This window comes from Vanacampus margaritifer, chromosome 1 (assembly GCF_051991255.1).
Source record: "Vanacampus margaritifer isolate UIUO_Vmar chromosome 1, RoL_Vmar_1.0, whole genome shotgun sequence".
In the NCBI taxonomy this organism is placed as follows: domain Eukaryota; kingdom Metazoa; phylum Chordata; class Actinopteri; order Syngnathiformes; family Syngnathidae; genus Vanacampus; species Vanacampus margaritifer.
The window spans coordinates 44914708-44928148 of NC_135432.1; the positions used below are offsets into that span (position 1 = coordinate 44914708).

Here is a 13441-nt window from a genome sequence, read left to right on the forward strand (position 1 = left end):
CGAGTCGGAAGTTAGAAGAACTAAGGAAGCTTGGACGCTTGCGCGAGATGCTGTGACTATCGCGAGACCTACAGCGAGACCGGGAAACCCCAACATGGCGGCGCCCTGCTGCTAAGATAGAACTAGCTCTATTATACTAAACTAATCCGAATTTAACCATCATATATCTTGTCTTTCTTTTTTTTCTTCTCTTTTTCATCCGACAGATTTGGAATACCACCCAGCGTGGAGGACCTTGAACGCTTCATCGACGAATATTTTTACAGCTGCGCGATGGAGAATCCTTCCGTCGAGAAAACCTTCGAAAAAGAGGAAAAATGATTCAGCGACGGACACGGACAACCTAGCCACTACGGACGTTTCGGTCAGTATGCTGGAGTCCATAAATAAAAAATTAGATGTCCTCTCCCTAATCAGCGAGGACGTCAAAGAATTAAGGGTAAGCTTGGAATTCGTCAGCCAACAGGTAAGTGACCTCCAACGGGATAATGCCGAGCTACGCTCTTCACTCGCGGCTGTTTCAGCCGAGATGGAAACCGTTAAAAAGGAGAATAAAACACTAAAAGAAACTGTTCTAGATGTTCAATCCCATAGCATGCGGGAGAATTTAATATTCTCAGGTATATCCGAGAATACCACTGACAATCCAGAGGTTGAGATAAAAAAAATTATGACGACGTCGTTAAAAATTCCTCAGGAGTCGGTAAATAACATCTCTTTTCACCGGGTACATCGGCTTGGAGCCCGTAGGGGCAACAGACCCCGTCGAATTATCGCCAAGTTTGAGCATTTTAAACAGAAAGAATTCGTTAAAAGTAAAGGACGGGAGCTTAAAGGGACCTCATTTGGAATGAATGACCAATTCCCGAGAGAGATTAATGAGCGGCGAAAGTTACTGTTTCCTATAATGAAACAAAATAGGCAGGAGGGTAAACGGACTGCGATGGTCGTCGATAAGCTATACATCGATGGCCAACTATTCCGGAACCCCAACTCCACTCCCTGGCTGTTCTAAATGGCATTGGTGGAACTAAACTTTGTTTGATTATTAGCTGTTTGATTTAGCAGCGAACTCTACTATTATTATTGAAGGAGACTTTAACACAGTCTTAAATCCATTAATTGACCGTTCTAATAATACAACATGTATAAGGCCATTACAATCTACTAAAGTAATACGGGAATATATGGATGATTTTGGCCTCGTCGACAGCTGGAGACTTAAAAATCCAAATAAGAAGGAATTTACCTTATTTTCCGCTGTGCACAGGTCTTTTTCAAGAATCGATTATTTTCTTACAAATAACTCTATTGCTGATAAAACTGTTACAAAAATACATCCTATTATTATTAGCGACCATGCACCAGTCTCCCTTTCCCTACAAGTTGATTATACCTTTAAACCACCACCGACATGGCGTTTTAACATCTCACTGCTAAACGACGCAGAGTTTGATAAAATTATAAGAAAAGAGTGGGCAGACTTTTTGGAAATAAATGATTCTCCAGACCTATCCCCATCTCTTCTCTGGGAAGCTGGGAAAGCAGTAATTAGAGGTAAAATTATATCATATTCATCTTATAAAAAGAAACAGGAGCAAAAATTTGAAAAAGACTAGGAAGATAAAATTAAACAACTGATGGATGAGTACGCAATAAACCCAAATAACCAAATATGGACTGACTTACAAAATACAAAAATACAATTAGACGATATGCTAACTAAAAAGACAGAATTTATAATACAACAATTGAGATACAACAACTTTGAATATAATAACAAATCAGGTAAATTTCTTGCAAACCAACTTCAACGCAATCGGGAAAAATCTCTTATAACGGCTATTAACTCTTTCACTGCCATTGACGTTTATAGACGTCAAGTAAAAACCTACGGAGCACTGCCAATGACGTCTAAAGACGTCATCCAATTTTTTATTTTTTATTTTTTTTGAAACGGGTGCGGGCAAGGCTTCCGGAGCTGTGGTGAAAGTTTCCAGCCGGTCTGTTGTGCCTAATGACTATTTTTGGCCCCTAGAGGGCAGCGATGACTCTCTTTTGACAAGATCGGGTGGGCGTCAGTAGAGGCGGAGCTAGAGCGTCGAGCAGGAGATGAGAATGGAAGACAAAGGAAAAATGGCGGCCGGTCGCGAGGAGCTCACGCCCGAGCCGTTTTTTTCAAAGACCAAAAGCATCGCTGAAAGAGCACATTGTTGACGACGATGATCATCATCGATGATGAAGATGAGGGTGGTGACTCCATGGTTGGGAAGCATTGACGCGGCAGTAGAAGACGTTAGATGGAGCTAGATGGAGGAGGGAACGGGCAATGGCGAGCGTTTTGCAAGCAGCTCTACACTTACAAGACGAAAGGCATCGACCAACGCTAAAATAGTACATTGATGACGACGATGATCATCATCGATGATGATGAAGGTGAATCCAAGCTTGACGGCGAAATTGGAACCGCTGACGCAGCGGCTATGACGGTGTCGTAACGCGGAACACAACCGAGCACGCACAGGCGGACGTTCGATCGGACGACGGAGAGTGCCCCGAGTCCAATGCATATTCATCGGAGGAAGTGTGTACAGTCTGCTACTTGCTTTTTATTCCCCGGAAAAAAAGGCCGTCAAGAAAGTGTAACGTTTGCACGCAAAACGAACCAATGCGAAAGTGAAAGTAAACTGTTGTGCGAGTCCTGGCGTCTCCTTGCACGCAGGAGAGCGTTACAAAAGGAAAAACTGTATTTGAAACATCCACATAATTGTAAGTAGTACCACAGTTGCACACATTTGTAAATAGTTTGCGAAATTGTTTTGTCAAATTTTTACACTGTTGAATGGAAAAAAACGTATTTTGAAATCAAAAAACACTTTTTCATTGTTGGTGAAAGCGTTTTACAGAAGTAAAGCACTATTTAGGTGTTTGTGGCATCATTCACGGACAAAAAGAAGTGTACAATTCACTAGAGTGCATGAAATAACATCGTTTCACAAAAAGCTCCTTTTCTCCGTTTTTTGTTTCAAAACAGAGAATTTCGGTGAAAGTAACCATTTTCTATTGTTGATTACTGAAGAACGGAATAAGTTCGAAACTAACTTTTTTTTTCTGATGAAAGCTGAGAGTCCAATCCTTTCATTTGGTAGTATGTGTGTTTCCATAGTCCAAACAACATTTTCTGTGGACCTTGAAAGATCACTCAAAATGCTTAAATCGGCTGGCAGTGGGGACAACCCGTTTCTGAAAACGTCTGGCAGTGAAAGAGTTAAAGGGACAACTGGTGAATGCACACAATCACCAGAAGAAATTAATCACATTTTTTATAACTATTGTCGCAACCTATACTCAGAAAATAACAGGCCTAACCCTGAGCATATTGAGGCATTCCCTCAGTAACTGAAATATACCTCAGTTAACCACTGAATATAAAGATATGTTGGATGCGCCACTTACTATAAACGAGTTGTACAGTGCTCTAGATAGTATGCCTAATGGCAAAGCAGCTGGCCCGGATGGTTATCCGGCTATATTTTTTAAGCACTTCTGGTTAATGCTTGCTCGACTATTCTTAAGAGTAGTAACAGAAATCAAAACTAATGGTTACATACGCCCACACATGAATACAGCAGCAATTAAGTTTTTATTAAAGCCAGAAAAAGACCCCACCCTTCCATCAAGTTACCGTCCGATTTCACTAATTAACACTGATTAAAATTATCACTAAGGCTTTCACATCTAGACTAGAAACAGTAATCTCGACAATCATTCATAGCGACCAAACAGGCTTTATTAAAGATCGTCACTCTACTAATAATATTAGGAGACACTTTAACCTTATTAGCATGTCACAGCGGTATGATAAAAAGGCAGTTATTATATCATTGGATGCAGAAAAAGCTTTCGTCAAAGTTAACATGTCCTTCCTCTTTGCTGTTTTAAATAAATTTGGCTTTGGGAAATCATTTATCCACTGGGTATCAGTATTATATGATTCTCCTAAAGCTACAGTTACTACTAATGGGATTATATCTCAGAGCTTTACTTTACAGAGAGGCACAAGACAGGGATGCCCACTATCCCCTTTATTATTTGCAATATTTATTGAGCCACTTGCATTAGCCATACGCCAGGAAAGAAGGATTCAAGGAATTCACTCTGGGGTAACAGAACATAAAATTAATCTATATGCCGATGATATCTTACTTTATTTAGAAAAGCCGGCTGCTTTGTTAGGGGAAGTATTTAATTTAATAACTAAATTCTCACAGTTATCAGATTATTCTATTAACTGGACAAAATCAACACTTCTACCTATTACAGAAAATTCATGGAACCCTGCAAGCCAGGACCCACACTACTCATTTCCTATAGGTAATTTAAAATACTTAGGCATAAAAATCTCACCTAAATTAACTGATTTAATTCATTTCTCCACTTCTGGATAACATTTATAGTGACTTGGAGCGCTGGAATAATCTTCCTATTTCTCTAATAGGACGAATAGCCACCATTAAAATGAAAGTTTTACCCAAAATAAACTATTTTTTCTCAATGATTCCATTTAAACCTACGGCTAAATGGTTCCAGTTGTTGGACTCAGCCGTTACAAAATTTTACTGGAATAAAAAAAAAGCAAAGATTAGTTTATCTACTCTTCAGAAAAGTAAATCCAAAGGTGGTCTAGAGGCACCGAATTTTATGTACTACTATATAGCTAACCAGCTACAATATATCGTTCTATGGGCACAACCCAACAGAGACATTAACTGTTGACTGGAACTAGAACAGAAGGATTGTAATAACCTCAGACTTCTAGATTTACTCTTTATTACAACATCGATTAAGCGGCATAATTGTTTTAAAAACCCAATGATTTCCGCCACCCTGACTGCCTGGTGGAAGGCACTAGAAATTACAAAAGCCCAAGTGGAGCCCTGTGGGCTTTCTCCCCTATGGCATAACCCCGACTTTCAACTTAACAACCAACCGTTTTATTTAGGTGTGTGGGAGCAGAAAGGAATTACACATCTCCGCCATCTCTTCTCAGATAATATGTTTATATCATATACATCCTTGCTCCAAAAATACAAAATAAAAAACCGAAATTTTTTACATTATCTACAAGTTAAAAATATGATAAAGAAAAAAATTCCAACACTTCGGGGTACGCTCCAACCACCTGTTTTAGCTAAAGATATTAACAAGCTTTCTCCGACAACAACAAAAAAACTTTCAAAAATATATAAGTTACTTTCATATACTGATAAAATGTCTTTACCCATCTCGAAATGGGAGACAGACTTGTCTATAGCACCGGAATCTGACTTTTGGATTCAAGTTTGTGAAAACGCATTTAAATTGACAAAACACACAAATTTACAACTTATCCAATATAAAATTATTCACAGAACATACATTACTCAATATATGATGAAGAAAATGGGACTCTCAGACTCCGACATTTGTCTCCAATGTTTACAAAACACTACAGACACTTATGTTCATGCTTTATGGTTATGTACTCCGGTTATGTATTTCTGGACTAAAGTCTTAGAAAAACTTTCCGCTATTTTGGACTGTAGGATACCTTTATCTCCAAACTTGTGTTTGCTAGGTGACCGAACAACAACTGACTTACCACATAAACAATTTCAATCTACACTTGTAGCCCTTACTATCGCAAAAAAAAACAATTCTTGTTAACTGGAAAAATAAACGAACTCTGAATATTGACCAATGGTCTAACCTCCTCATAAATCACATTTTAATGGAAAAAATATCTGCCTCAAATAAAAACCAAATATCAAAATTTATAGAAACATGGTCTACGTATATAGAATGTTTTAACCTAATTCTGGTTACTTAATTCTGCCTGTTAGCGAGAGCCACCACATTGTGATAACTTACATTGATGTTTCTGCATTTGGCAATTTATTATTATATTATATTATTAGTATGGGATTTTTTTAATAGGTTTTAGGTGAACTAATGAATACACACACGCTCGCACGCACGCACACACACACACGCGCATACACATACTCACCCACATACAAAAAAAAAATATATATATATATATATATATATATATATATATAAATTTTTTTATAACAAATAAAAAAGGAGAGCAATGATGACATGTCAAATCGAATGAACAATACTGAGCTCTACAAAAAAAATAAAAAAATAAAATAAAAGAATAAAAAAATTTGCGAGTCGGGATAATATTAACTTCCGTGAACACTGCAACGGGTCGTCATCGTTTTGGCTGCACGTCACTCGACGTGTGCATGCAAGTCGCATCACAGGCGCGTTGTGTTCACATTAGATGTCACATTTGTTTTTGTAATGTGAACGGTTCATAAAAAGATCGTATTTAAGAAAAAAATCTGAATTGGGCATCACGCCCTGCAGTGTTAACGCAGCCTAATTTGACAACATTCTGTTATTCATATACAATGACTTTTTTTCCTGTTCAGAGTATTCTAAATGCAAAACGTAAGTTTCCCTACCTGTAAAAGTTTGTAGAAGTAGGCGTACTGGCGTGCTGTGTTTTTAAACTGGCTAAAGACATCTTGAATGGCTTGTGTACTCAGAAGCAGCTGCACCTCTTCTGGCTGGTAGTACAGTGGGGTACTGTAATCCTGGGGAAGACTGCGGATATATGGCAGCCACATTGATGTAGGAGTGGCCCTCTCACAAAGCAGGTGGAGGGCGAGTGCCACATTGCCCATTGTCTTCAAAATTCGGTCCTGGCGTAGCAGAGGTCCTGAGACACAAAGTTGTCATTGAATTTCAATACCATTTTGACAAATGACAATGCCACACGCACAGTAGATCGGCACAGTAGATAAAAACGGAAAGTATGACATTTTTTGTCTTCACTAGGTGGCGCTACATGTATAACTGAATTTTATCATAGATGTTTTCAGGCTGTGACTATTAACTCATTCATTCCCAGACATTTTTACTGAAGCAAACCCCTTACTCCCGGCTGTTTTACTGACTTTTGATTGATTTTACAAGGCCCACAGAATATTGTGCTCTATTGCAATAAAAACATGGAACCTACCAAAAGAAAGATTCAAGTGTTTTCTTTCACCAGGAAAAAATATATATAATTCTGTTTCCATTTTGCAGAAATTAGCATCAGAATATAGCTAAGTTTCATCATTATTCACAAATATTTTTAGAATTCTAAGTAATTTAGGGTTTTTTTCAACATGGTGCTGGTTCATTTCCTTTGCTCTGCTGCCACCTGCTGGCCATTTGTGTAATAACTACAATTTCTTCAACCGTTCTTTGCAGTTGAGAGGCTGCATAAAAGCCTTTTGTATGCTCTAGCATAAAAAAAGCATATGAATAAGTCTTTGGGACACTTAAAACATTTAAAATAGAACATATTTATACGTTTTTGGGAGCAAATGAGTTGAGATACATGTGAAATTTGAGTATTTTTTGGAGCTTGTACAGGGGAGTTATTAAAGCATTTCCTCTTTCGTGACAAAGGAAAAATTAAAGGCAAAATTTGATGCCTCGCCCACCTCATAGTATTTCGAAAAGTCAAGATTTTTCCCTGAGTTGTTGTCCCTGGTCTTGAGATGATAACATGCCAAGTTCAAAGGAAATCGGATGAAAATTTGGGGCAAATGGGCAAAAAGAATGACTATAGTTCACTTCCTGTACATTTTAGGATATGGTTTCTAATGACTTTTCTGTGCGTCTTGAAGAAGGTATATTAAAAATCCATACTTTTGCGTGTCCAATAAATCAAATTATGGGATAAGAAATTAACAGAGTTCCTGCGCAGGATGATTTATTTCGGAGATCTCCGTTACATCATTGAATCAAACTCAAACAGTTTTTAGATCAATAATGCCCCTCCTCTCTTGAAGAGCCCACACTTTATTACAATCAAATTGCAAGAACAGTGTCTCCAACTCCGCCCCTCATGAATAAGTAAATGTGTTATATAATGGAAAAATACAGGTTGAAAAACAGAATTCTCAGCACACAGATACAGCTGTATTCGTCTCTAGTCAAAATATACTTTCAAGGCACTTCTCAGTACTTTCTCCCATAACAAAATCTCACAAACAAGTTGAACTCAACAGCTCCTAATGTAACATAGTTATATGAGTGTGCGCTCTCTCTCACGAACAGAAATGTGTTTTCGCACAGAGAAGGAACTTCTAGACCAAACAATGTGTCCCACCTTAAGGTCAAATTATACTGAGTTCAAAACTACTTTACCTACTTCACATCTATAAAACATTTCAACATGGTTAATATAAAGAATTAAAATGTTAATCATGTATAACAATGGTTAATATATGAAATAAAGTATTAAAAATGTTAATAATGTATAACAGTCTCAGGGTGCTACACGTGCCTGCCAATTTTCGTAGCCCTCTGTCAAACGTGGCGGGATTGGTTTATATTTTTCCACGCTTGGGTACGCTAGAGACATGCTGTTATGGCAACTTCATAATATCACATTTTTTGCCGGGCCCAAAGAGTGTGCAAAGTGTGGTAAGTTTTCGTACAAAAATTAGTTCATTTGCGGAGAATAAAGAAGAAGAATTCATACAGAAACAATAGGGATCTCGCAGCGGTTGCAGCTCGGGCCCTAATTATGCACATTGTATATTTAAATACAAAATGTGCTTTATTTTTAAAACATCGTTTGCGCTAATGCTAAAGGCAATGGGGGATTACATTGTAGTGTTAATTCTATCCGCCAATTTAGCATTGAATCTGTTTCAGTCCAGTTTCAATCACGCTTGTTAGTTTTTATCGTAGTCAACCTCATCCTCACAGTATTTGACTATAAATCTAGCATTTTAGTCTTTATTTTAGTCCAAGAAAACTTTTTTATTCGTGTAGGTTTTTTTTTGTCAACAGAAACAACATTTTAGTCCAGTTTTAGTCAGGACAATCATTTTACCCCTCTATATATTTTTGTCAGCAAATTATATTCAACATTTCAGATCTAAAAGTATTTCACATAAAATTTTCTCTCATCTTTTTTGATGAAAACAAACTTCACACAATTACAATATATCAACTAGAAAAATTCCCGCGGAAATTTTGAATGGGACTGCTGACTCTTGCAAGGTGGAAAGACGCATGTATGTAGTACTTGTAGCAATAGTAGTAGTAGTATAGTGGTAAGTAGTAAGCAAGTACTTGTAGTAGTAGTAGTAGTAAGTAGTAGTAGTAGTATTAGTAGTACTTGTAGTAATTTTAATAGTAGTCAATTGGCTAAGATGGCCGCCGACCCGGGTGGGCGAGGGGGAGAGAGTCCTGGGCGTACCTAATTAATTGGCCAAGATGGCCGCCGCCCTGGGCGAGCAGAGTGGCGAGAATCCTGGGCGTACCTAATCAATTGGCCAAGATGGACGCCGCCCTGGGCGAGCAGAGTGGCGAGATTCCTGGGCGTACCTAATCAATTGGCTAAGATGGCCGTCGACCCGGCTGGGCGAGGGGGAGAGAGTCCCTGGCGTACCTAATTAATTGGCCAAGATGGTCACCGACCCGGGTGGGCGAGTGGGAGAGAGTCCTTGTCGTACCTATTTAACTCTTTTACTGCCAAAGACGTTAAATGACGTTCTGCAAAAACCTACGGAGGAGCGCCAAAGACGTTAAAAGACGTCCTCCCATTTTTTTTTTTTTTTTTTGAAACGGGTGCTGGGAAGGCTTGCGGAGCTCTCCTGAAAGTTTTAAGCAGGTCTCGTGAGCCTAATGACTATTTTTGGCCCCTAGAGGGCAGCGATGACTCTCTTTTGACAAGATCGGGTGGGCGTCAGTAGAGGCGGAGCTAGAGCGTTGAGCAGGAGATCAGAATGGAAAACAAAGGAAAAATGGCGGCCGGTCGCGAGGAGCTAACGCCAGAGCCGTTTTTTTCAAAGACCAAAAGCATCGCTAAAAGAGCACATTGTTGATGACGATGATCATTATCGATGATGAAGATGATGGTGACTCCGTGGTTGGAAAGCATTGACGCGGCAGTAGAAGACGTTAGATGGAGCTAGATGGAGGAGGGAACGGGCAATGGCGAGCGTTTGCAAGCAGCTCTACACTTACAAGACAAAAGGCATCGACCAACGCTAAAAGAGTACATTGATGACGATGATGATGAAGGTGAATCAGAGCTTGACGGCGAAATTGGAACCGCTGATGCGGCGGCTATGACGTAACGCGGAGCGCAACCGAGCACGCACAGGCGGACGTTCGATCGGACGACGGAGAGTGCCCCGAGTCCAATGCATATTCATCGGAGGAAGTGTGTACAGTGTGCTACTTGCTTTTTATTCCCCGGAAGAAAAGGCCGTCAAGAAAGTGTAACGTTTGCACGCAAAACGGACCAATGTGAAAGTGAAAGTAAACTGTTGTGAGAGTCCTGGCGTCTCCTTGCACGCAGGAGAGCGTTACAAAAAGAAAAACTGTATTTGAAACATCCACATAATTGTAAGTAGTACCACAGTTGCACACATTTGTAAATAGTTTGCGAAATTGTTTTGTCAAATTGTTACACTGTTGAATGGAAATAAACGCATTTTGCAATCAAAAAACACTTTTTCATTGTTGGTGAAAGCATTTTACAGAAGTAAAGCACTATTTAGGTGTTTGTGGCATCATTCATGGACAAAAAGAAGTGTACAATTCACTAGAGTGCATGAAATAACATTGTTTCACAAAAAGCTCTTTTTCTCCGTTTTTTGTTTCAAAACAGAGAATTTCGGTGAAAGTAACCATTTTCTATTGTTGATTACTAAAGAACGGAATAAGGTAGAAACAGATGATGTGTGTTTCCATAGTCCAAACACAACATTTTCTGTGGACCTTGAAAGATCACTCAAAATGCTTAAATCGGCTGGCACTGGCGACAACCCGTTTTTGAAAACGTCTGGCAGTCAAAGAGTTAATTGGCCAAGATGGCCGCCGCCCTGGGTGAGCGGAGTGGCGAAAATCCTGGGCGTACTTAATTAATTGGCCAAGATGGCCGCCGACCCGGTTGTCGGATGAAAAATGACTAAATGAGAGTAGGTTGAAAACTTATGATTTATCCAAAATGAAGAGGAAAAACTGCTACAAGAACTCATTCCTGCCGACATCCATCAAATTACTTAATAACCGACATTAACTAAGTGGTGCAATATATATATATGTAGGAGTGTGTGTGTATTATTTATTTTAATTATCTCTCTCTATTCTGTTGTTTTTCTCACTGTAAACTACTGCTGCACTTCTTATTTAATTTTGATTTTATCTCTTTCTATTCTGTTGTTTTTTTTTCCTTACTGTAAACGGAGTCCAGGAAAAAGTTCCCCACGGGGAAAATAAAAGTATATCGTATCGTATCGTACCTTAGCCAAATAAAAGTTAGTTTGTCTGAAAGAAGACACTTGTGACTACAACATGTGAGAATTTGATGTCTAGTGAGCAAAGATTGTGGCCATGGTGACGAGTTGAAGTGAAACTTTTGGAAATAGATTTTTTTTGGTTCCCGGCACTCAGAGGCTAATTGCTCCACTGAAGCCGTCGCAATACACACCAATGTTAAAAGGCTATTTGTCTCCCGTTTGCTCACTGTCTTTGAACCCGCACAGAGGGGAGAGCTTACATTCCTTAAAAAAAATTTCGACACTAAGCTAAAGATGAGAAAAAATGCTACAAAATGAGCTAAAATTCATATCAGTCGGTTAACGTATGCACGCGCAGCGTGTCTTGGAAAAAGGTGCTTGATCTGATTTGATCACTTTCGGTTTCCCATTCATTCCAATGGGGACTTTTTTTGGGAATTGCGTCGCCATGGTAACTCGGAATTCCTAGAAAAATAATAGCGCAGCGAGTCAGATCGAGCCGCATCGTTTGATACCTCATTTGTCCCGGTGCGATGTACGGTACGGGCTGGAAAATGATATAATAATAAACGCAACAATAAACCCATTTCCTAGGTAGGATAACAATATGTGCCTGTTTGCTTCGCTCAGCAGTCCCATAACAAGTGGCTACTATGACCCAGGCTATGTGCTAGTAAATTAGTCTCCATTAGTTAGCGGTCGGATTAGCATTATTGTTGGAACGTTATAGCCGTTGGATTAATGTTTTAACTGTAGTTTACTTCTTTTTTTTTTATGTTTCACCGTGAATCCACCTGTCCCATGTGTTTGTGCATGTTGCACTCGCTAACTGCAGATTTGAAAGGTGTGTGTTAGACATTATTAACATTTTAATTCTTTATTTCATATATTAACCATGTTGAAATGTTTTATAGATGTGTAAAGTAGGTGAAATAGTGTTGAACCCAGTATAATTTGACCTTAACCTAAGCCATACACTTTGTTTAGTCTAAAATTCCTTCTCAGTGTGCGAAAACACATTCTGTTCGTGAGAACAGAATCTGCCTCGAACACACACACACTCTGTTTGCGCCATCGCTCACGGCCACTCTAAATCTGATTCATCTTGTTTGTGAGATATTGTTTTGAGAAAAAGTACCCGGGGAATGTATTTTGTCTGGAGATCGGCACAGCTGCAAATCTGTTGTATAACGTGTTTTAAAAGGCGTTTCACTTTCCAAGCTCGATACTATAAGAAGCCCTCTTCCGCAAGGGAGGGGGCACAATGGGCACTCTGAAAATTCCACCTCCTACGTGATGTTCAGGGTTGTCCCGAAGTCTGGAGATCTCTGTTTTAATAAATCATCTTTGCAAGGTGTTTTTTCTTACAATAAATCTGTCTTCAAGTTTTTGGAACACGCAAAAGAGGACAAATTATTAGCCTCTTTCATGTGTCACAGTGACAGATTAGCAGAGACAAGATTTTACAAAATCATATAATTTTCGTCTCGTTTTTGCTCATGAACTAAAATGTCCAAAGATTTTAGTCCAGTTTTCATTAAGTGAAGTACATTTTTGTCTCGTCTTAATGAGTCGACTAAAAACTATACTGATTCAGTCCCAGTTATTGTTTAATAATGGGGGTTATAGTCTTGTCTAGTATAGTCTAGTTTTAGTCCGGTAAAAATGTGCATCGACGAAATTATTTTTGTTTAGTTTTCATTGACGAAATTAACACTATCCCATTAAATTAGCATCGACTTCGGGAGTGATATTCCTTCAAATAGCTACTATTAACACACAAATGCTGTGGACATGACTTCATATTTAATCAATGCAAATAATTAACTAACAATCGTTATAAAGTGTTACCAAAATTTTAATAATGCATATTATATATGGCAGTGTTTCTCAACCGCGATCCTCAAGCACCCCTATCCAGCCTGTTTTCCATGTCTCACACAGCCAACACAGGTGTTTCAAATAATCAGCTAATCAGCAAACTCTGCATGAAGCCTGATAACGATCCTTAGCTGTGTTGACTGAGGGAAACATGGAAAAACAGGCTGGATAGGGGTCCTCGAGGACCGGGG

General features: G+C 38.9%; 1 protein-coding gene across 3 annotated transcripts in view; it reads right to left on the reverse strand.

The window, feature by feature from the left end:
• Window positions 1–13441, reverse strand: part of setd3 (SET domain containing 3, actin histidine methyltransferase) — a 152560-nt gene that overhangs the window by 81612 nt on the left and 57507 nt on the right. For all 3 annotated transcript variants that reach the window (XR_013290060.1, XM_077555279.1, XM_077555280.1), the window contains one exon: window positions 6516–6772. Coding sequence is in view for 2 of the 3 variants with exons in the window: in XM_077555279.1 (XP_077411405.1) it covers window positions 6516–6772 (257 nt within the window). In the remaining variant the exon portion in view is untranslated. The remainder of the gene's footprint in view (window positions 1–6515; window positions 6773–13441) is intronic.